This window comes from Squalius cephalus (assembly GCF_949319135.1).
Source record: "Squalius cephalus genome assembly, chromosome: 19".
In the NCBI taxonomy this organism is placed as follows: domain Eukaryota; kingdom Metazoa; phylum Chordata; class Actinopteri; order Cypriniformes; family Leuciscidae; genus Squalius; species Squalius cephalus.
Window position 1 is genome coordinate 21,549,186 of NC_137140.1, and position 22,899 is coordinate 21,572,084.

A 22,899-nucleotide genomic window follows, 5' to 3' on the forward strand; every position below is an offset into this window, starting at 1 on the left:
AATAAATACAAGTATCACACAAGCAGTGTTTTCATGATCATTTGATTGAGCACGACTGAATTAATTCAAGGCACACATTTTCATTACATGAAATTGTTCGTCTTTACCACAAACAAGTCTATTTTGAACTTCACTAAACAAATGTGTGTGTGCCACTCAAACCAGCAACATAAAGGAGTAAGCGATAATCTAAATCAGACTGTACTTTGCTGTTTAGTGATCATGCAACATCAGACCACTTTTACAGTATCAAACTGATGCATCCGAGGTGAATATATGCAAGTGTTTTAGGTTTCTACTAATTATGCAAGTGCATGTTTTGAGAAAACTAATATACAAATGACTTGTATGAACCGTTTGTTAAATATGGTCTGAAAAATCTTTTGGAAGGAGATTTGGAAATTTAAATTTTATTGGATTTTTTTTTTTTTTTTTTTTTTTTTTTTTTTGGGAGTCAAATACATTTTGAAATGGAAAATGTGTAGGAACCCTGTCACGTTAACTATTTGGCTAATATCTTATTTGATAGTTTTGGATAGTATCTACCAAGAAACAGATGAATTTGTGCCAAAATGTTGACTTTGTCATGGACAACAAAAGATGTGCTTGTCTCCTGCTTTTAACAAGCTGGTAATCATTTATTTTGCTGTTCTAACCTTGCGTGATTGTATGGTTAGTTGCACCTCTGTATTAGGGTATGCAGGTTAAGATGTTTGTTTTTAAATCCTTTCCTTTTTTGAAGGTATTTGGTTGCAATTAGACAGATTGTGGATTTTGGCTCTTTGAGGAGCGGAGCAGACTAGATGTTGGATTTTTACAGCTGTTGGAAGCAAACAGAGAAATAGCGGATGATATCACCGCTGTACAGAAAGTCCCTGAGAAAGAGACACTAGTAATTAGCCCTGAAATCTAGAGTGAGCCTGTGACATTTTCCTTGTCCTGGTTTTATTGGGACTGACTGTGAGAGGAATGGCCTCATCAAACACTAGCTACGGTAGGGTCTAAATAAGAAGGCTCATTTTTCATGTGAAGTGGAAGCTGTTTTCGGCTATTTAAGGTGCCGCTCTGACCTGCAGAAATCAGAAAGGAGACACAAATTGGATATCTTATGTATTAAAAAGTCTTTGAAATATACACCCTTGCCTTCTGCATGAACCCTGCTGGTTTGTTAATTGACTCTTGGCATGCTGGGAGAATGCCGTATCATCATCATCAGCAAGTGTTTAAAGGGGCATTTCAAGAACAGGATCTGTTGTATTTAATACACTATCTCTGTCCACCATCATATTGTCTGCCATATTTTGATGTGCAGTAATGTTTTTAGACCTTATTATACCACAAAGTACTTTACTTATTATTTTGGACATCCCTTCCTGCAAATGCCATGTTCACATTATAATGCATAATACACATTTTTAAATGTACTATTCTTGGTACAAAACTTATTTTTCCTTTGTGTAAATTGACTTTTGTATAATAACTAAATGAAAATAATACATACCAGTAAGTGAATGTGCATGTATTTATATGGGAATTATTGGAAGATGGTTTATTTAGCTGGGTTTTTTTTTTTTTAACAAACCCTTTCCACAGTCAGACCATGTGCTAATGACTTGATATTTGCTTTGAGCTTACTTTTTACACAAAGGTAAGAGCTGTATTTGTCAATAAGACCAGTTATTTGCGCTTTCATGCAAAATAGGCTTCTGTTTACCCATCATACCCTAAAGGCAAGCGTTCCAATGACCTGCCACCATACTGGTGACTGTGTGTGTGTTCATATTCTGCTTAATTTTCTTCAAACAAATAACAGACATGGGTTGTTTTGTCATCACATGATTGTACCATAGCCACTGCACATGCACAACAGTAATACAACTCATATGATAAATTTTGCTTTATTTACATTATTTTATAGGAATGAAGCTGAGTCACTGCTGAGTCAGTGTTCATGAACAGTTTGCATGACACCCCAGATGGAGCTTCGTCTGGCTTCATCAAAATTTGTTTCCAGCTTGTTCATGAGATACTGAAACAACAATGTCAAACCACAGGCAGTTTGCATGCATGTAATCTTTCCTTCATTTTGCACACTTTGAATATCTCTAAATATATCTTCGTCTGATCAGGCATGCCTCTCATCCCAAAAGTCAAGCCTGAAACATCAGATCTTAAAAATAATGGTAGTTTGCTCCTCATTTGGTTCAGCAATAAAGACATATTGTTATTCAGAACCGTTTTGTGCTATACAGGGGTTTTGAATTGGCCTTTTGCAGATTTTAAAACGATGTTCCAGTTTGTATGTGTGGCAGGGTCAGGGCTTAACTTTTCCAATATTCGCTTTAATCACGACAGTTATAGATTTTGTGTAATTGTGCAGGGTAGTTCTTTTGCCCTATTTTCTTGATTTTGCAGGGATTTTTGTTCATTTTGGTGGCATTTTATTTTCCCCCAAGCCCCTGTTCATTTCTGATCCTGGTGTGTGTATATTATTGTGATGTATAGTTGACTCTGAAGGGAATGTAACAGCTCAGTGTGATGATTCTCTAACCATCAGCCCTCTCATCCTGCCATGGAAACCAAAAGTGCTGAGGTTATGGGGGACACATCCAGAATGTAGCATCCCTGTGCTAAACTGGATTTATCAGGTCTGGATTTACTGCCAGTCATTGTTCTCAGCTCAGAAGCTGTAAATCAGCAAAAAGAACAGAAAGGACTGGCTTTTCTAGGATTTTTTATCCGTTTTGGTTACCTTTTTTTGTTTTTGGTTAATCCTAGAAAAGCTGCAGTGATAAATTCGTACAGTAATATTTTTGTACTAATACAATAGTTTTCAGACAGGTTGTTTTCACTCCCCTGTCTGCCTTTAGTTTTGCAAACAGATAGTCCAGCGCATAGTCTGCTTTGCTACAATGGTATGATGCATTGATGGAGAATAGTCATGACTGTTTCCTAAAACATCTTGAACATCTGTTGTTCGAACAATTTGTTAAACAATAGAGAACTAGAAATAACTTCTGCTAATTAACCAGCTTGAGCTCAAATTGGCTGTAAAAAATGAACATGGCATCTTAGGGCTACTATGATGTGTATTTAATATCACTGTTATGACAACTGTCGAAGTGTTTGGCATGGTAATGGATATGAAAGTGTTGATAGATCTGCTACGCTGCTGCAGAGCAAGTATGGGACTTGCTCACAGCAGCGTCTCGTGTATGTTTGGCAGTAGCAAGTAAGACATGCTGCTGCGTATACATGAATTATCCATACCAGGTGGAGCTGGGGAAGGTGTAGGGTTTCAAAGTGCACTGCACTGCTAAGGCAAATGCTCACCAAGTACAACCCCAAATCAGAAAAAGTTGGGACACTGTACAAATTGTGAGTAAAAAAGGAATGGAATAATTTACAAATCTCATAAACTTATATTTTATTCACAATAGAATATAGATAACATATCATATGTTGAAAGTGAGACATTTTGAAATGTCATGCGAAATATTGGCTCATTTTGGATTTTATGAGAGCTACACATTCCAAAAAAGTTGGGACAGGTAGCAATAAGAGGCCGGAAAAGTTAAATGTACATATAAGGAACAGCTGGAGGACCAATTTGCAACTTATTAGGTCAAATGGCAACATGATTGGGTATAAAAAGAGCCCCTCAGAGTGGCAGTGTCTCTCAGAAGTTAAGATGGGCAGAGGATCACCAATTCCCCCAATGCTGCGGCGAAAAATAGTGGAGCAATATCAGAAAGGAGTTTCTCAGAGAAAAATTGCAAAGAGTTTGAAGTTATCATCATCTACAGTGCATAATATCATCCAAAGATTCAGAGAATCTGGAACAATCTCTGTGCGTAAGGGTCAAGGCTGGAAAACCATACTGGATGCCCGTGATCTTCGGGCCCTTAGACGGCACTGCATCACAAACAGGAATGCTACTGTAATGGAAATCACAACATGGGCTCAGGAATACTTCCAGAAAACATTGTCGGTGCCATTGTCCACCGTGCCATTCGCTGTTGCCGGCTAAAACTCTATAGGTCAAAAAAGAAGCCATATCTAAACAGGATCCAGAAGCGCAGGTGTTTTCTCTGGGCCAAGGCTCATTTAAAATGGACTGTGGCAAAGTGGAAAACTGTTCTGTGGTCAGACGAATCAAAATTTGAAGTTCTTTTTGGAAAACTGGGACGCCATGTCATCCAGACTAAAGAGGACAAGGACAACCCAAGTTGTTATCAGTGCTCAGTTCAGAAGCCTGCATCTTTGATGGTATGGGGTTGCATGAGTGCGTGTGGCATGGGCAGCTTACACATCTGGAAAGGCACCTTGTCCCAACTTTTTTGAGATGTGTTGATGCCATGAAATTTAAAATCAACTTATTTTTCCCTTAAAATGATACATTTTCTTAGTTTAAACATTTGATATGTCATCTATGTTGTATTTTGAATAAAATATTGAAATTTGAAACTTCCACATCATTGCATTCTGTTTTTATTCACAATTTGTACAGTGTCCCAACTTTTTCTGATTTGGGGTTGTATTTGAAGGTTGAGCACGTAGCTCATTGGCTACTGATACAACAGGAACCAATCAGCTGCACCCTATAGAGAATGATGTGATTGCAAGCATGTTGAGGACCTATTAGCCTGCGCCATCTAGAGTTTTATGACAACTTTGTATACATATTCTCCACTGTTTTGCTTTATATTCAGATATTTGATAAAATCGAGGTTTCACTCCATCACAAATTCCCCTGTGTACTGATGCACATGCGCATATGTGTCTTTTCAGTGTCATCAATCTACAGTGAAACAACATTGCTGTAGGATTTAGCGTAACGTTCAGTTTTCACTCAGAAATTTCTGGTAAGTTTCACAAATAATTACAAAGAAATGGCAAAGAAACATTTTAATTAAACAGGAAATTTTCTTGTAAAAGGTACTGCAATGATCTTGGTTTTATTCACAACTGACCATTTTTTTGTACAGTTTTATAGAATGGCTTAGTTACAGTTGTATTCATAGATTTCCATACCCTAATGTATGTTCTCACCCATAGCTGCATGTGTTGCTGAGATTTGACACCTGAGCACCGCTGCTGTGCTTTAGAGGAGTCTCGGGTTACTTGAATAGAGTAAAGGACTGCAGTAAATTATTCATAACTTGAATCTTAAGGGTGTCTGAGTTGGAGCAAGCAGAGGACATCCCCACCACTGTTTATCTTTCTCTCTCTGTTATCTCTCTCCTTCTGTGGCCCCTATTACTCTCCATTAACTCAGGCAAAAAGGATAGGCTATAGAATGAAGTTAAAGTAAAAGTGCTGAAGGACTTTTAAATTAAGATCAAAGTGTAGAGAGGGAGAATTTGATCTTTTTTTTACACTGGCAATGTTCGTGTGGGTGTGTGTGTTATATTCTTGCACCCTGATGAAGTGCAGGGCAGGCTGTGCTTTGTCAGCTCTCTGTACAATGTCACCTACAGACAATGAATATGTTTATGTGCACCAGTAATGTGATTATTTCCAATAATCAGAGTACGAACTTAATCACAGTAAGATGTTTACATGACATGAGCAAACCTCGTCACTCTCCTTTGCATGCAATTTTTTCAAAAATCAAGGTCTTTTTCTGTGGAGATAGGCAAGTTCTCTTCATCTTCTTCTCCTATTATTAGTGGAGTACCTCAGGGCTCTATTCTGGATCCGCTTCTTTTTAACTTATGCATCCGTTGAGGGATATTATTAGGAAACACAATGTTTTATTCCATTTTTATGCCGATGATACACAGCTGTATCTGCCATTGAACGCTGGTGATTCCATTCAGACCTTGATGGATTGCATCCGGGACATCAAGGAATGGTTATCAATTAACTTTCTCCAACTTAATGAGGACAAGTCAGAAATCATTGTCTTTGGCCATCCAAAACTGAGGAATAGTCTCATTAAGGAGCTGGGTAACCATTTCCCTTCAGTTTCCTCTCAGGTCAGGAACCTTGGAGTCATTCTTGACTCAGATTTATGTTTATCTAAACAAATTAATTCTGTTGTAAAGAATAGTTTTTATCAATTGCGGTTCATTTTCAAACTTAAGTCTATTTTTGTCATTCCAAGACTTGGAGAAGGTTATTCATGCTTTTATTACCTCACGCTTGGACTACTGTAATTCATTGTACTTTGGTCTTCCTCAATCATCACTTGCACGCCTCCAGATGGTGCAAAATGCAGCTGCAAGGCTGCTGACCGGGACAAAGAAATACGATCATATCACCCCAATTTTAGCTTCACTTCATTGGCTCCCGATCCATTTTAGAATTCATTTAAAAATTCTGTTGCTTGGTTTTAAAGCTCTTAATGATCAAGCTCCATTATATCTTAGAGATCTTATTGCTCCTCTGTCATCCACTAGATCTTTAAGATCTTCAGACAGGGCTCTTTTATCTATTCCTCGCTCCCGTCTAAAATCGAAGGGAGATAGAGCCTTTGCTGTTGCTGCCCCCCGTCTATGGAACCAATTGCCTCTGGACATCCGCCTTGCACCTTCAATTGCTATTTTTAAATCTAAATTGAAAACCTATCTTTATTCCCTGGCATTTTTAATATTATCTTGCTGCTGTTTCTGTCTGTTCTGTTTGGTTGTTTTCTGTTTTATTTGATTTGTTTTTTACTTTGTTCAGCACTTTGGATAGTTCTGCTATGTTTAAATGTGCTATATAAATAAAATTTACTTACTTACTTTTCATTATTCTGATTGTTCTTTAAGATTTGTGGTTATTTTTACCACAATTATTCACCTACCCCAATGCACAGCATAAATGAACTCGCATTCATGGTTGTCACTGGCCACTGTTTTAATCTACTTGCATCAAATGCAAAACACATGGATGTATTGGATTTTTTCGGTGATGCCTAAAAATGCATTTTTGTTTTCGACCATCACTTTACTGCATTATATTCATGTTGTGTAACAATGTCAACATAAACTTCCTTCAGCACCCAAAAAAAGGATTCTTCTTTACCACTATGTGTGAGTGGAAAAGATGTGATTAAAGTGTTTACATGCCTGTTTAGTGCGATTTAAAATCGGCATACGCCACATATTTTGGTTAATTGCATCAATTTGATTGAAGTATTGTGTAAAGTTTAATTGAAATATTGCCTAAATCTCATTATAATCGCATTACAAGGGTGCATGTAAACATAATCAATGTAAGTTTTATCTAAAAAACAGTGTTCAAACACTGCTTATAATTCATAACTGTTTTATGCTCTCTCACAGTCACTTAATTGGTACAGGATGGTATGGTGGGTAATGTATTTTCGGGGTTGAGGCAAAACATATTTTCTAAAAAAAATCATGTAGAAATCTATAATGTATATGTATATATAATGTGTATGATTGACCAAATATGTTAGATAATGGAAACAAAGCACATTTACAGTACATACTATATCTTTATTTATGGACCACCAGACGATTAGGCTATAACCCCAAAGCTGATTTTATTTTTTATATTTTATATTTAAAAAAAAAAAAAAAAAATTGTCAAGTTTAAAAATGAGGTATACATAAAAAATTTCAATGATTTGTTTAATTCTTGGAATTAATTTTTTTTTTTTTTTTTTTTTTCAATTTTATAATTGTTTTTCTTTATTGTTTTAAATAGTTTAATTCCTCTCTATAGAAATTAGGTCTACTGTACATTTACATGTTTTATGTTATTCTAGTGTTTTGTGTTTTTGTTTTCTGGCCCATTTATAGATCTAAATTAGTCAGCATAATAATACAGTGTTGGAAGCAACTTGAGAAAAATTTCTGAAGATACTTTTAAAAAAAATCTGTTTACGTAAATATATCCAGAGGAGGTCTGTAGATTTGGTTGGGCATCCTAAACAATTTAAGAGGTTTTAGTGGTTGGCAACTCTTCCGCCTCTGAGTATCCTGCTGTCTCTATTGATCCAGTTGATGAATAGCCTGAAAATATCCAATAATGTTTGCAAGCATAATTGTGAAAGAATATGTCACTACATGAAGAAAATGTCCACAGTGTGTCAAAACTTTAAAAATAAATCATTTTGATGGACAAAAAGTTAGATTTGTCAGGCACATAAATAAATTATGTAATGTGTTTTCTTTGAAGGAGCTTGGCTGGCTCTCTCTCCCTCCTTTTTTTTTTTCTCTTTTCCCATCTTTCACCTTCGAACAATGCCTCTTTTATTATTTTTTTCCATGGATTGCCAGCCCAGATTTTCAGCAGTGTCTAAACAAGCATTTTTAATAGTGATTACAGAAACTGAAGCCAAATGCTTATGGCAGCAAATTGGCACAGTAAAAAAACAAAACAAAAAAACACATAATTAATTACTTGTTTGGTCTTCGATTTAGTGTGATTCTTCAACTTTGTAATGGAAAAGAGAAAAACATTTTGCACTCAATTCTATAGTGAAGTATGCACTGATGTGAGAAAGCTCTGGAAATTGAAATGGCCCCTGCCTTTTTTGCAAAACCCCCTGACAGGTGCTAGCAGGCTATTCACAAGCATGATCATTATTCAAGACTTATAGAGGACATGTGAGAGAGTGAGATAGCAGTATGACATTGACTCATGCTTCGTGATTAGACATCAAAGAGTGAACTGTGTATAGAGACAGATCTGGAGTGTGAGTGAGGGCTCTTCTGAACTGGAAAAGATTTGCGCCCCTCTGACCTCATAAATTCGTTAATTAAACGGGCCGGGTGTGTGAAAAGTTTTGCGGTTCATAAATGCCTGTCATGACTCTGTTCATATTTCAGAACTTTCATTAGAGCAATACATTCAAGTGCGGTCTTGCTAATGGAGCACTGATGATCTCAGATATCATAACTGTTGTTACAGGCATCTAATCCATCACAATCCAGTCCTTTTCCAATGAAAAGCGGATTCAACACGACTATAGGCTATAATAATAAGGTATGATCTTGTTTGAAAAGATATGTAGTAATAAAAGTCACAAAATAAGGATTCTCACTGAGTCAGGGCAGAATGTGGCATTATGGGATAGCAAAGGCTGTAAACATCTAAATGCCAGTGGATGCAGATGGTCATTTTGATAGGCTATTGTTTGCCACTTTTATGTGTAGTTGGGACATTGTAAAAGAAAAAAATCGTCATTATTATTATTATTATTATTATATCTTTTTTTACAATATAGCCTATCTTTGTGTCCGTCCATGGAACTTGTCACAATAACTTGTCTTTTATATTCATATTTATTTGAAGATAGTTTTCATAGTTTAAACATATTCCATATTCTTTATTTTCTTTACACTTCGTTTTCTTTATTGGTATTTGGTAGAAAAGTGCATTAAACTCTTCACTGGAGGTTGTTACTTGTCACCACACAAGTTCAGTCGCTGACTAAATGCTGCATATTGTTGGAAAGTTTACATAGGCCTATATAAATATGTAAACTTATATGTATAGCACACACACACACAGAGGCTACATTAATAAATACACACACGCGCGCGTGCGCGCTCTGTACTTTGGTCCATTCTCATGGTTTTGAAAATGCTTTATAAATAAAAGTTGAGTAGCCTATATCTCATGTTGTTATCAGGTTGTTTCATACTGTTTTCCCAACTGGGCTGAATGATAGCGAACGCCCTCAGATATTTGGGAAGGGGTGTCATGTTTTTGACCGAGAAGCTTCTATTTATAATGGATTGCTTCAATAGCTCGAATGTGTGCGCTGTCCTGTCAGGCGCTGAGGCGGGAATCATATGACCTGCGTTCATTCCTGTAGTGTCGCGCGCTGTGTGTGAAGCGCATTTCTCCGGTGCTCGCGACGTGAGAAGAGCTCAGCATTAACATGAACCACACCGCTGTACTGCACTGAAATACTGTCGGATATTTATTCAGACAGCAGTCTCATTCTCTTATTTACAGAATAGACGTTATTACGCGAGACGATGCCTGAAGAAAAAGGTATGTTGCGCTTTGACGCTCTGGTCATATATGACATATATGTTTTTTCAGATGGGGGTTGTGCCTCTTTGTCAATGGGAACCTGTGTCATTGATGCTATATGTCGACTTCTTTGTAGTAATATCGAAGCATAATATAGTGTATTCTAATATTATGATATTCAGTCTGTTCATCATCATTAGCCTGACATTGAATTTTAATTGACATTTTCAGGAAATGTTTCATTCGGTGAAACAGCTGAGATTTCATAATGCGTGTGTGTGTAAATATATATATATATATATATATATATATATATATATATATATATATATATATATATATATATATGCAAAAACGTTTATTTAGAGGGTTATCTATTATAACAACAACAATAACAACAGCCCACCTAGAGAATATGCATGTCTTTGGCAGAAGGACATGCTGTTGCACTCCAAGAGCTCAGATGCAATCTGGCCTCCTTGGACAGCAGTCTAGAGATGTTTTTGCTGGTGTGTGTGTGTGTGTGTGTGTGTGTGTGTGAGAGAGAGAGAGAGAGAGTGAGAGAGTGAGAATAGGGGAGGGGAAAGACATACTGACATGCTGACACATAGTTCTTTTCTCAGTGGCAATTAAAGAGCACTTGATTGTTATTAGAGGTTTGCATTTCTAGAAGAAGCCAGGTTTTATTTTTATTGTCATGTTTAGACACTACAATGATGTCTGAATAAGAAAGCAGGCAGTTAATTGATTTTGAATGAGTTCATTAAAATGGTCTGTGTGCAAAAATGATGAATTTTATTTGGATAGGAGTTGAGACGGTTGTAGATATCTGTAGAAAGTTGTTAGCTGATGGTTGATTGATTTCCAATGAATACAGTATGTGATATAGGCTAATACAAATGATGTAATCCTATATATTTTTAAACATTTGCTATTTTTGAATATTCACAAAACGTTGAAATCAGGAATTGTGCATTGTCCAGTGACAAGGCTGACTTTAACTGAGAAGCAGGTACACTTATCCGTTTAAGCCGATAATCTAAAATGGCCAAATAATGTTTAATTCGATGCCAGGTCAGTATATCAGTCTATAGTTGCAACATGTGAAAGGATTTCTGTGTGTGTCCATCACAGGGACATAAATGCAGTATGGCACTGGACACTTTGAGATTACAAAGCAACTCTTAACTGCTGGGTAGGTCTGTCACTTTCACAAGGGCGGACACATCCAAGTCATGATATAACTTTTGGAAGAGTCTCAGCAGCTGCAGAAATACACGTAGTGCTGACTGTGGTGACCGTAAACAAACTCTCTTCCTCTGCTCCGCCTCTTCTCTAAACAGATCTGGAAGAAAGATGGAGAAATGAAATATGACTGGTAGTTGTTTTCTTTGCAGATTTCAATTGGATTTCTAAAGTTTCATTATTTTGTTTCATGTGTCCTTGCGAAATCGGGAGATCAATAAACATAAGTGCACAAATATAATCTGTGGAACTGAGTCTTGGATGTTTATCTTGATTTTTCAATAGCAAGACTTAGATTAAATGCTTAAAATCCATTACTGTGGTTTCTGTTGTCCTCCCAGGCAGAAAGCTGCTAAAATGGAGTTACCTCTGGTTGCCTCAAAATGGGCACTCCATACTTACAAGCGTGTCATTTGCTTTAAAATCCTTTAATCATCCTGCCATGTCGGAGGATCATCGTCTCACACACACACACACACACACACACACACACACACACACACACACACACACACACACACACACACACACACACACACACACACACACACACACACACACACACACACACACACACACACACACACACACACACACAGCTGCAAGCCTTGTGGATGAATTAGTGATTTAAGTTTCTTGACCTGTAGATTTAAGTATCTTTCGAAATTTTTGCTGGGACTTCTTCAAATTCTTTTAATTTCATTGAATTTTTCCTCACCGGTGCACAGCAAGCACTTGTTTTTACTCAATTGTCTGAAAATTGTTAAAGAACTTAAATAAAGTGAGTTATAGAGACGTATAGCTGCACTTGTCTGTGGAATTCCAAGTTATGCTTTTATGACATTTGTTGTTTTGTACAATATTTTTATTAGGTATGCACTATATATCAGTGTTGTTTCAGCCGATATTAGGAATTTATTTTGTGCTTGCTCATTTTTCCTACTTTTACATTTAGATGACCTTTGCTGTCATCTTTAACTAGCTATTCTTTACTTTATCTATTTCTTGTCTCATTTTTCTCTCTGTATATATCTTTCTTGCTGTCTGGATATGTGCACAGCCTATAACCTTTTGACATTTTAGACTAAAGAATTTAGATTTAAGAATCACCAAAATCTATCTTTGACCATTAGGTCATATTGAGGTCAAGATGTGACGTAATTTGATTTCATGAACCTGTACACTTCAGTGGGAGTGAATGTGAAAATGTGAACCTCCTCTCAAGACTTATAGGAAACAGCTTCGACATGCACAGTTTGATCTTTGAAGAATGGAGGTCTTATATAACTATAGATGTATTCTGGAATATTGAATTATGCTGCAGTGCATGAGAGTAATATGATGACTGTTCAAGCATTCAAAAGCTTTCTATTGTACAATCTAACCCCAAAAGCCACAATTGCATTTGCAAAATAAGGCAAACGATGAGTGATTTTTGGCTAGGTGAGTGGCAGAGGGATTCTGCGGTGGAAATCCGAGCCCTTCAAACACACAGACATGTCAGCCATGCATATGGACCTCGAGCAGAATGTAGAAGGTCATGATGGAGTCCCCACGGGTTGAGTAGATGCTCTATTTATGGAGAACCTGCTTAAAGATGGATGACTCTCTGTGTAAACGAGCAAGTCTGTGAAAGTATGGTGTGGGTGTGTGTTTAGGGACACGTAACAAACTCCTCCCTCACGCTGATCTTTAGCATGTGCTTCCAGAGGTTTTGATGATATATGATGTGCGGGGTGTGACTGATAGGGATCTTACTACTGCAGTACGGCTTCTTGCCTGTATTCCTTTAACCACAGATCTTTGGCTCAGGTTGAAAGGAATCATGAGACTCAGAAAACTCTGGTTGTTTTTGTACTGTACTTCATGAGAAATGGATGGTGATCCACCCTGACTTATCGAATTCTTATCAGAGAAGATGTGGTTAGGCCTATAAGATTCAATCACTGTTTTCTCTCTTTTATTATGATGTGGTTTGCTAGTTTATTGAAGTCTTGTGCTGGCTGGCACCACAATCCTCTTTATACACATACAGTATATGGGCTTTTCATGCTTGACAGATGCCGTCACTTGAAAGCTATAGTAATAGTGTACCCTTTCTTTATTCTGCAGAACAAAGAAGAGAGTATTTCGAAAAATGTCTGAGTGGTTTTTTTAAGTTTTTTTTTTTTTTTTACATACAATGAAAGTCGATTGTTTGGACCAAAACAAAAACATTCCTCAAGATAATTGACTGGTTGACAATCTCTTCATCATTTGTGTTTTCAGTCACAACTTATTTCCCTCAGATGCTGAAATTAAGCACACCATGTTCTGGGAGGTAGAAAGCTCTTGAATGTTTAATGAGGTAAACTTTGAGACCGTATTAATATGATTTCATGAACCTGTACAGTTATGAACCACTTGTGAAAATGTGAACCTCCTCTCATGACTTATGTAACAGCTTCTACATGTACAGTTTGATCTTTGAAGAATGGAGGTCTTTTATAACTATAGTCGTGTTATGCTGCAGTGCAAGAGAGAAATATGATTGGCTGATGTTTTTGATTGGCTGTTTGTTGCCATAACATTTAACTCCCTTTCAAAAAGTGTAAAATTGTTGCTTTACCTATAGCGTTATTTTAGTATTATTTTACAACCAGTGTTATGAATATTATGAATTAGCTTTGTTTTTATATTTTCAGTTTTCATTTTAATGTTAGTTGATGTTTTTTTAGTAATTTTGTTGTGCTTTTGTCATTTGTATTAGTTGTTTTATTAAAAAAAAAAAAAATAGCTTTAATAATTTTTATTTCAGTTGAGTAATTTTAGTACTTCAGCTTAGACTTATGTCACTTAATTGTCCAAGCAACATTTCTTATTTTCATTTTCCATACTAAGTTTTTCATCAAATATTTATATTTTATTTCATTTTATTTAATGCCGCATTCCAGGCAACCTGTAACCCGTGTTTTTCCAACTCGTAACTGGGAGTACATCGATCTAGTACAAGTTCACAGGTGGGAAGTTACGGGTTTTACTGCCATTCCAGTGCACTTTCACGGGTATAAGGTTGGAAAAACACGGGTTACAGGTTGCCTGGAACGATGTACTCCCAGTTACAAGTTGGAAAAACACGGGTTACAGGTTGCCTGGAACGTGGCATAAGTTTTACGTCAATTAACGAAAACCATTTTTAATTTTACTCAGGTCTATAATCAAGTTTGTCATTCCTGTCTTCATGGGTCTTTTTTTGTCCTGTAGTAGGTGGAATGAACCTGGCATTCATTAAATGCATTGACATTGGCCTTCATGCTTGCTTTTCTTAATTGAAAACATACCTTTTGCTAAACACCTGTAGAACTGTTTAGGAAAACACTGTCAGTGTTCATTTGACTGTAACCTCAAATGATTAATTCATGTATAAATCATTACCATATACCATCAGCTTGCTAAAAGTGAGTTTCCATAGTTGTTGTTGTGTTTTTAAGGTTGGATTATCGTAAATTCCCACTGTTGTTTAACAACTCTACCTGATCTGTGAAAGCAGGAAATAGCTTTAGCTTTAAAGGGGTCTTTAAACATTCCAGAATGCTTTTTCTGAGGTTCAGCAGCACAAGAGTCTCTCTTAGGATATATAAATGTTGATGTAGTGGAGGTTCAGAGCGTATTTGCATCAAGTATTAATGAAATGCTGTGCCAACTGGAGGAAGACTGGTACAAGTGAAAGGAATTTACACATTAATCAGCCTGTTTCTGCTCTGTCGTCAGCCAATCTAAATGATTAATACTAATTCTTAAATTAACCTGTCTCACCTATGTAATAACTTACCTATGTAATAACTTACCCTTTTCTGCTGATGTTACTTAGGCCATGCAGGCTATTGGATAATGTTAACCAACAGCTAAATAGCTTTTTAGGCTTTGTTTTAGAAAAGTCCTAAAAAAAAGTTTTACAAAAGAGTTTAGTGCCCTCTTTCCATTATCCAACAAATTTCGATGATGAATGAAATGGATGAAAGTCCTACTCTTGATTTTATTTTATTTTTCTCTGAAATATGTCACATTGTAAAATGTATTGCCAATGGCAAGTCACACAGACCTGGCACATGGGTTGTCTTTCCCCATGACTTGACAAATGCAGTCAAACACACACTGCTGTAGTTTCATCCCAAAGTACTTTTATCGAATTAGTGTCAAAGGCTCATCCAGTCTAAGTGAGCAAACTAAAACCAGCAGCTTTTCTCAAAATGAAACTTCTCAATGAATAAGGGACAAATACAGGTTCTCGCCTTTGAGAACATTTTTAGATATTTTATCCCTTATAGTTAGACTTCACAAAGTGAACACCTGTTTTGAAAATCCTTCAGAATGTCCAACTGAACCAGTTTTGCTCCACGCCCTTTTAAAAAAAGAGGTTGAAGGTCTTTCTCTGGCTGTGTCTTGGACTATTATGAAGTGTTTGTTTGAGTTTACACACCTTTGTAATGGAGTAGGTAGGTGTGAAGATTTGATGCCAAACTGGCTCAAACGACAGCTTTAAAATTTACAAAGGAGAGCAGAGCACTGGCGTCATTCATGTCTAATTAAAAAAAAAAAACAATATGGATCATAAATTCCATATCTCTGTTACTTACTTTGTGGAGAAGAGATCCTGAGTCAGATCTGCTCCACTTACATGTTCAGTTAAACTAATCTAAGAGAAAAATACATTATTGGTAGGAAACCAGTTAAAATTTTTAAAGTTATAATTTATAGATATTTTAAGAAAGAAATCAATGACCTGTTAAGAGAATGTTGACAGTCTGTGTAGTAACTTAAGTTGTATAGCTGAGCTCCAGAAAATCAGTAATGAGGAGGCTTTGACAGTTACAGATTTGAAAAACAAAAAGGCGGGAGTATGAACCCTAAACTACAACAAAAAGAACCATTTCAGCATATAAAGGGTTCTTCAGGACGATACAGTTCTAAATAGAACCGTTACTACTTGTAAAGAACATCTTTTTTTTAGAGTGTAGTGTAGGCTACAACCAAGTTGATTATACATAATTTAAGGCAGCAACTGAACTTAAAGGGGTCTTGACATGGATTTTTATTTGAATACATGTTGCTTGAGGTTTACTTATAATGTTAATAATGTTTTTTGAACAAAATAAATATGTAGAAAAAAATATTATTTTCAAAATTCATTCTGACCCTCTGTCTGAAATGATCCGTTTTTAAGGATGGCTCCTCTAAAGCTGGTCAGTAAACGGCCACTGTTATGATTGTCTAACGTCATTGCATAGGAAACTGTATCAAGGCCCACTCGCTTTTGCATGTGAGTAAGTATTTTGAAAACATTATCCATATAAAACAGTCATTTACAGACAAAGCCTCAAGCAATCATTTACTTATGGTTTGTGATGCAGCTGCTGTCAGATCCAAGACATTTGGCTGCTTTAACTTTTAACAAATGTTTCTTTGAAACAAAATGCTCCAAACAAATATATACGACATTAAAATAAGCCACCCACTTGTTTCCAACACTGGGATCTTCTAAAGTCTGTACAGAGACGCAAACGAGCTGTTTAAACTGGACGCGTCAAAGCGAACTTTCTTTTCCTTTTCCTTTTCCATTTGTCCTGCTGTCGACAGACTCAAATGCGTGGAGCATCTCAGAAACTGAATGCACATCTGTATCCAGTATAGACAGTGTCACTGATTATAATGGGTTCTATTTGCTTTTGACGCGACCCTGACATCCAGTGTGGGCAAATTGACAGCCGTTAAGCGACTGAACTCCAGTGGGTGTGGCCTATGGTGTGATGATGTATAACTATTTGTCGATGTCTTGCTCTGTAGGCAGTCATATGCAAATGTATTTGCCTGTGTGACGTCACCGATCCTGCAATATCAAAACGAGCCAATTTTAGAGCATGCTTTGTTTATAATGAGGAGGATGTTTTAAGCTATGAAATTTTCAGGATGTTTTAATGGTACAAAGATGACTTATATGTAGTGAAGGCAAATTTGATTTCTCATGTCATGACCCCTTTAAAATTTCCACCTATTTCAACTTAAATTTAGTCAGTTATCTGAATTTGGAATAGTATACTTGCATACAACTCTTACTATTTCTGTTAGTTTTACTAATATCCACCATAGACATTTAAGGGACATGTTTACCCCAGTATTCGGATTAATACGGTCAGGTTAGATCAGTATGGGTTGTTGACTAATTCCTAAACTTTTCTATACCTGTCAGTTGGTGCTGTATGTGGGGATATTGAAATGAAACTTGTCTCTTTTTCTCATTGTGTCTCCACAGCGTTTCACCAGCAGGCTGTTCACAGTCCCCTGGAGCAGCAGAAGGGACAGCGGCAGAGCGGCCCCGTCCCGTGTCAAAACTGTGGCAAGCCCTGCAAAGGCGAGGTGCTCCGGGTGCAAAACAATCACTTCCACATAAAGTGCTTTGTTTGCAAAGGTAACACATCGGTCACAACCCACTCCATTCATATATTCTGTTATTGTGTGACAATTTTCAGACAGTTACATAAGGGCTTTTATGCCTTGAAAAGCACTTTGAATACATGTAAAAAACCTGAACAAAAAACATGATGAAAACATAAAGGTATTTTATTGTGCAGCACTGCAACAAACTCAATCATTCTCCACGAACAGGGGAGGGTGGGGCGTATACTGTTGTTCTGATAGCGGTGTACCAGAACCATAGAGTAGAGAGGAAGTTTATTTAGGTGACTGTTTCATCTGTTTGGAATCTGATTTCATCAAAAATAGCTAAAATTAAGCCAAACACATGGATGACTGTGGTTTGTCTGTCAGTGCATGTGTGTTTGCATGTGTGCTTATGTATGCGAGAGACAATTTCTCCCAGCACCGGCTGTTTTCAGCTTGATGATGTTGTGAACACAGACAGTGGTTGCTAGGTGACCTCAGGCTTCAGACAATGTGAGCTTCTTAATAGAGTTTAACACATTTATTCTTACCTCAGAGCAACAGTCAGTTCAGTTACTACACACTATTAGTCAAATTATAGTTGATGCTCTAATCTTTATTATGGCCTCTTACCCATTACTCTTTGTCTTTTAAATAACTGTCATTTTTTAAGTTTTTTAAAACACAGCATAGAGGTAGCCATACGCAGTTCACCCTAATTTTGTATGTATTTAAGTTTGTATTGTCTGATAGGTCAATGTGTCCTGCTTATTTCATATGAACTAGGGTCCAAAATGAAGACAGCATCTTTTATTTTAACAGCATTTATTTAATCCAAAATAAACCGTAATATTATTACAATTTAAAATAATTGTTTTCTATTTTAATACATTTTAAAATGTAATTTATTCCTGTGATGACAAATGTTTCTTTTTTTTTCTTCAAATCATTACTTCAGTCTTCAGTGTCACATGATCCTTTAGAAATCATTCTAATATGCTGATTGGTGCACAATAAACATTTATTGTTGTTATTATCAATGTTGAAAACAGTTTTTGATGCTTAAAGGGTTAGTTCACCCAAAAATTAAATGTCTGTCATTATTACTCACCATCATGTTGTTCCAAAACCATAAGACCTTCGTTCATCTTCAGAACACAAATGAAGATATTTTTGATGAAATCCGAGAGCTTTCTGACTCCCCCATGGACTGCAAATTTATTACCCCTTTCAAGGCCCAGAAAGGTAGTAAAGACATCGTTAAAATAGTCCATGTGACTACAGTGATTCAACCTTAATACCTTAACTGTTCACGTTGTAAACACAGTGCAGCGCTTCCGGGTTATATGTCAGAATGCCGGCTCAGTATTGGCCGTCTCCTATTGGTGTAACGATACATCGATATGGATCGATGCATCGATATAACGTCTAACGATACGATGCATCGATTCCACACTTAAAATATCGATATACACCTTTATTTTGACACTCTCCACATTCTCACGTAACATCCTTCCACCAAAGCGCACATTTTCGTTTACTCACCAACCGCCTGCCGGTGTGTAACGTTAATCTCCTCATCTGAAAAAACGCCTGACAAGACTGACTAAACCCTAAACAAGTTTTTTTCACAAAAGTCGGTATTGTCCGCTGTCAAGGCATCGTGAGTTCATGTTTTACAGCAGAAACAGACAAGCACTCGCACCCTTGTTGGTGAACACAACACGATAAGTCCGTTTTAGCGACTCAGCGCGCAGTATTCAGGTCAGATGTCACTTTGAAAAGACGCGCTGGCTAAGACGAGTTTCGTCAAAGCTGACTAAAAGTGATCGAGGATGGATAATTTCAATAAACTCGTGATATCTTCTTCAGGGCATAAAAGGAAAATAAAACCTGAAACATTTTCACGGAACCTTACTAAAGCAGCTCGTTTAGTGGTGAGGGAAAAGCTCTCTGTATTGCGTGTACGTTATCACAACAACAAAGTTTGTTAGGCGTCTATGTCAGCTGAGGAGATTAACGTTATGAAGATTAACCGAGTGTTGTATTATTTATCATAGCAATTACTTGGTTTTGTTTGACTCAGAAAGATGAAATGTGAATGTATCTGCTCTGCTAAAAAAAAAAAAAACTTTTAACATATTAAAGCATACTTTTAATTAACTTTAATTTTGTAATTTACCTGTATTTTTTAAGTTATTATTATTATTATTAATCAAAACAACCCAGCTGCAGTTTGATTGATATTACTTGGATGCACAATAATAATAAAAAACATGATTTATGAAAATGAACAAGAACGGAGTACTTGCAAATGACCACTTCTGTTATAAATGTCCCAATTGGGAGAGGGTGTGCAATTTTCAAAGAGTTTAATTAAACGTTCAGTTATATATTTTGATTGCATTTGTGAGTTAATAAAAACGTAACTGGTTGTGTGAACATAATATCTAAATATCGATTAATCGATCGATATAGCCCTGAATCGAATCGAATCGTATCGTGGAATTTTTTGAAGTATCGGAAAATATCGTATCGCTGGCTGAGAGAATCGATATCGTATCGTATCGTGATGAACTGTCCGATTTACACCCCTACCGTCTCCTGAGTCAGCATCACACGCATGCGTCATGGTACTCATGTGAACAGCATCAGAAAAAGTATATGCATCTTTCATGTTTATTCCACCTGAAATATCCCATAATAAGCATATTGATGGAACCTGATCAGCAAGGAATGTCAGTATTTATAGGCATCAATGACTAAGTCTTTAATTGTAATTTAAAGTTTGCACTTACATTCTTAACCATACATTTTGTCTTTAACTTACCATTACAAGTACAATGCATCACCAGTTGTATAATGTATTATAGGAGTCATTCTAGGAACACTGGTTATATGGGTGGGTGTTGTTTTTACAGGAAGTGTGTTTGAATGTGTGTCATTCCAGCACTCAGTTTGCTGTCACACCAACTTCAACTCATTTGTTATGTAAAACATCAGACAAACCAAATTATATTGCGTCATTCTAAGATGTTTTGGAGCCTTCATATGGAGGTCTGGAGAAGGACAGAGACATGTGGGGGAATTCAGTTATCATAAAACTGCCTGTATTTGTTTCATGCACACCATGACAACATGGTAATGCTATTCTGCACAGTGGGGATTTCATTGCTCCATAAAGGCTGGACTGAGCACGCCCAACACTCGTTCCAAACATGTGAGCTCAAACATTCGAATATGTTATTTAATCAAAATATGCATATACTGCATACAAATGTATATAGTACATGCAGCCTTTCTCAGCAGGCTTGAATAGATAGGAAACATATTTTTAACAGATAGCATCATGGACATAAACTCCCCTTTAGTGTATCATTTTTATGTAAATATAATTTTCAATTTTGCATGTAACTGGAGAGAGAAATCTGTTCAAAACAAAAACAAAACTCAAACTGAATAGTAATAAAGCAGTGCATATCAAATACCAGTATTTTTTAAGACCTCTTAAAATATATGTGGTTGTGTGTGTGTGACCTACACCCTACTGAAAACACCCTAATACAGCTGCCTTTTGTTTGCACGAACACCCAAGTGATTTTTTTATTATCAACACACAGATACACACGTGCCAACTATCCTCATGCACACACACACATCACAGTAAAGTCTTGAATCCTGATACCTCATCTGGGGAAAGTGTTGAAGATATTTGATTTGAATTCTTGGAAAATCTGTAATTTCCCAAACCTAAAAGTTTCCTTTTTTCTTTATCGAGGCTGACAGTGTTGCTTCTCTTTGCTCTATCCTGACAGTTCCAGCGTTCAACATCTGAAACATGAAGAGCCTCATATATTTATAAGCGTGTACTTGGCAAGTGATATGCTTTCACATACTGTAGGCCTATACGTATTCATACTGTACTATGCATGGACCTGTTCACATGGTACTGGCTGTGTAAATATATTGATTATAATGTAGTTTTATAAGTACAGTGATGTAGAAGTCGTATCACACATGGGCTGTCATAAAATAGCTTTTGTTTTATCTTGAATCTGTATTTACCTGGGTTTTGATTTGTTTTGTTTAGTTGTCATGTCAGTGCTGTTTTAGTTGAAACCTCCAAGTACATATTTCACAGCTAAATTAAATCATGCCAGACTGATTTAATACACAAAATTAAAATGTTTCCTTCTCAAGGACAGAGCACAATGTGTTTGTGTGCTCAAGGCTGTGTCAAGATTCTTGTTTCAAGCTGTTTCCCACCGCAACTGACCTTATATAACAACTCTTCAGATCCAGAAGGATTCAGCAGAATTAATAAATGACACACTTTTTATTTAGTTCCCCCGTTTAGAAGCGCTCATCTGGGAAATTTAGCTGCAGTCTTTTTATTCATAATCTATCACTAATAGCTCATCAATGGTGCATTGAGACCCTGGGTGTTGTGATAGAAATATGGATGTCCCCATTATCTGATATTTTCATTGGATTTGGTGTGAACACGTACTGTAATCCCATCTGTCATATTGGATTATGCTCAGCTGAGAATGTCACTGAGTATCTCTAAAAAGATAGCCAGGATGCATCTGCATAATGAATATTTGTTAAATTTTTCTACTCAAAGACTCAAATATCATTAAATATCTCTAGAAAATAAAGACAGGATGCAACTGAATAATGATTTTGTTCCCCTTTTTTTTTTTTTCTCAAATTTGTTACAGATGCCAGATCATCTATAAATAAACCTGCTTGCACAGTAGCAAACTTTTAATTAATCACAACTTGGGCTCTGGTTGTGTGGGATGTTTGGGACTTTACTTAGCTCTACTGTAGTCAGAGTTGTCCCCAGCAAGGATCCGAATCTTACAAAACCTAATTTGGTGATGTCCTCAATTGAAGAAAAAAAAAAAAACAGATAAATAAATCAAATAATGCACAATAATTTCCTTGAGGGTTAATGTTGGATTTTGGTTAGTGTATAGTATTGATTGTTAGATTTATCTAAAAACTTAAGAATGATATTTCCCGATTTAGATTTTATGCCCCTATTTTGAATTTAGATTTTAGAATGTCCTAAAGCACAGTAAGGAATGCCATAATATTCCAGCCCAAACCATCACTGATCCAGCCCCATGCTTTACACTGGGCACACAACAGTTCAGGTGTTAAGTCTCTTTGGGGCTTTTCCACACTGTAACTGGACTCATCAGAGAACAATTGACGATTCACATTGTCCCGGGTCCAAGATTTGTACTGTTGAAGCCAACATTTGGCATTGGCATGAGTGAC

The 22,899-nt window shown here is 36.5% G+C and overlaps 1 protein-coding gene across 10 annotated transcripts in view; it reads left to right on the forward strand.

The window, feature by feature from the left end:
• ablim2 (actin binding LIM protein family, member 2) overlaps positions 1–22,899 on the forward strand; it is a 63,504-nt gene that overhangs the window by 1,670 nt on the left and 38,935 nt on the right. For 7 of the 10 annotated variants that reach the window (XR_013819141.1, XR_013819142.1, XR_013819143.1 and 4 more), the window contains exons 1-2: positions 9,737–9,963; positions 17,480–17,635. Coding sequence is in view for 1 of the 10 variants with exons in the window: in XM_079850840.1 (XP_079706966.1) it covers positions 9,948–9,963; positions 17,480–17,635 (172 nt within the window). In the remaining 9 variants the exon portion in view is untranslated. Of the gene's footprint in view, positions 1–9,736; positions 9,964–17,479; positions 17,636–22,899 lie in introns of those variants that run through there. The other 3 variants (XR_013819138.1, XR_013819139.1, XR_013819140.1) reach the window with 1 other exon arrangement.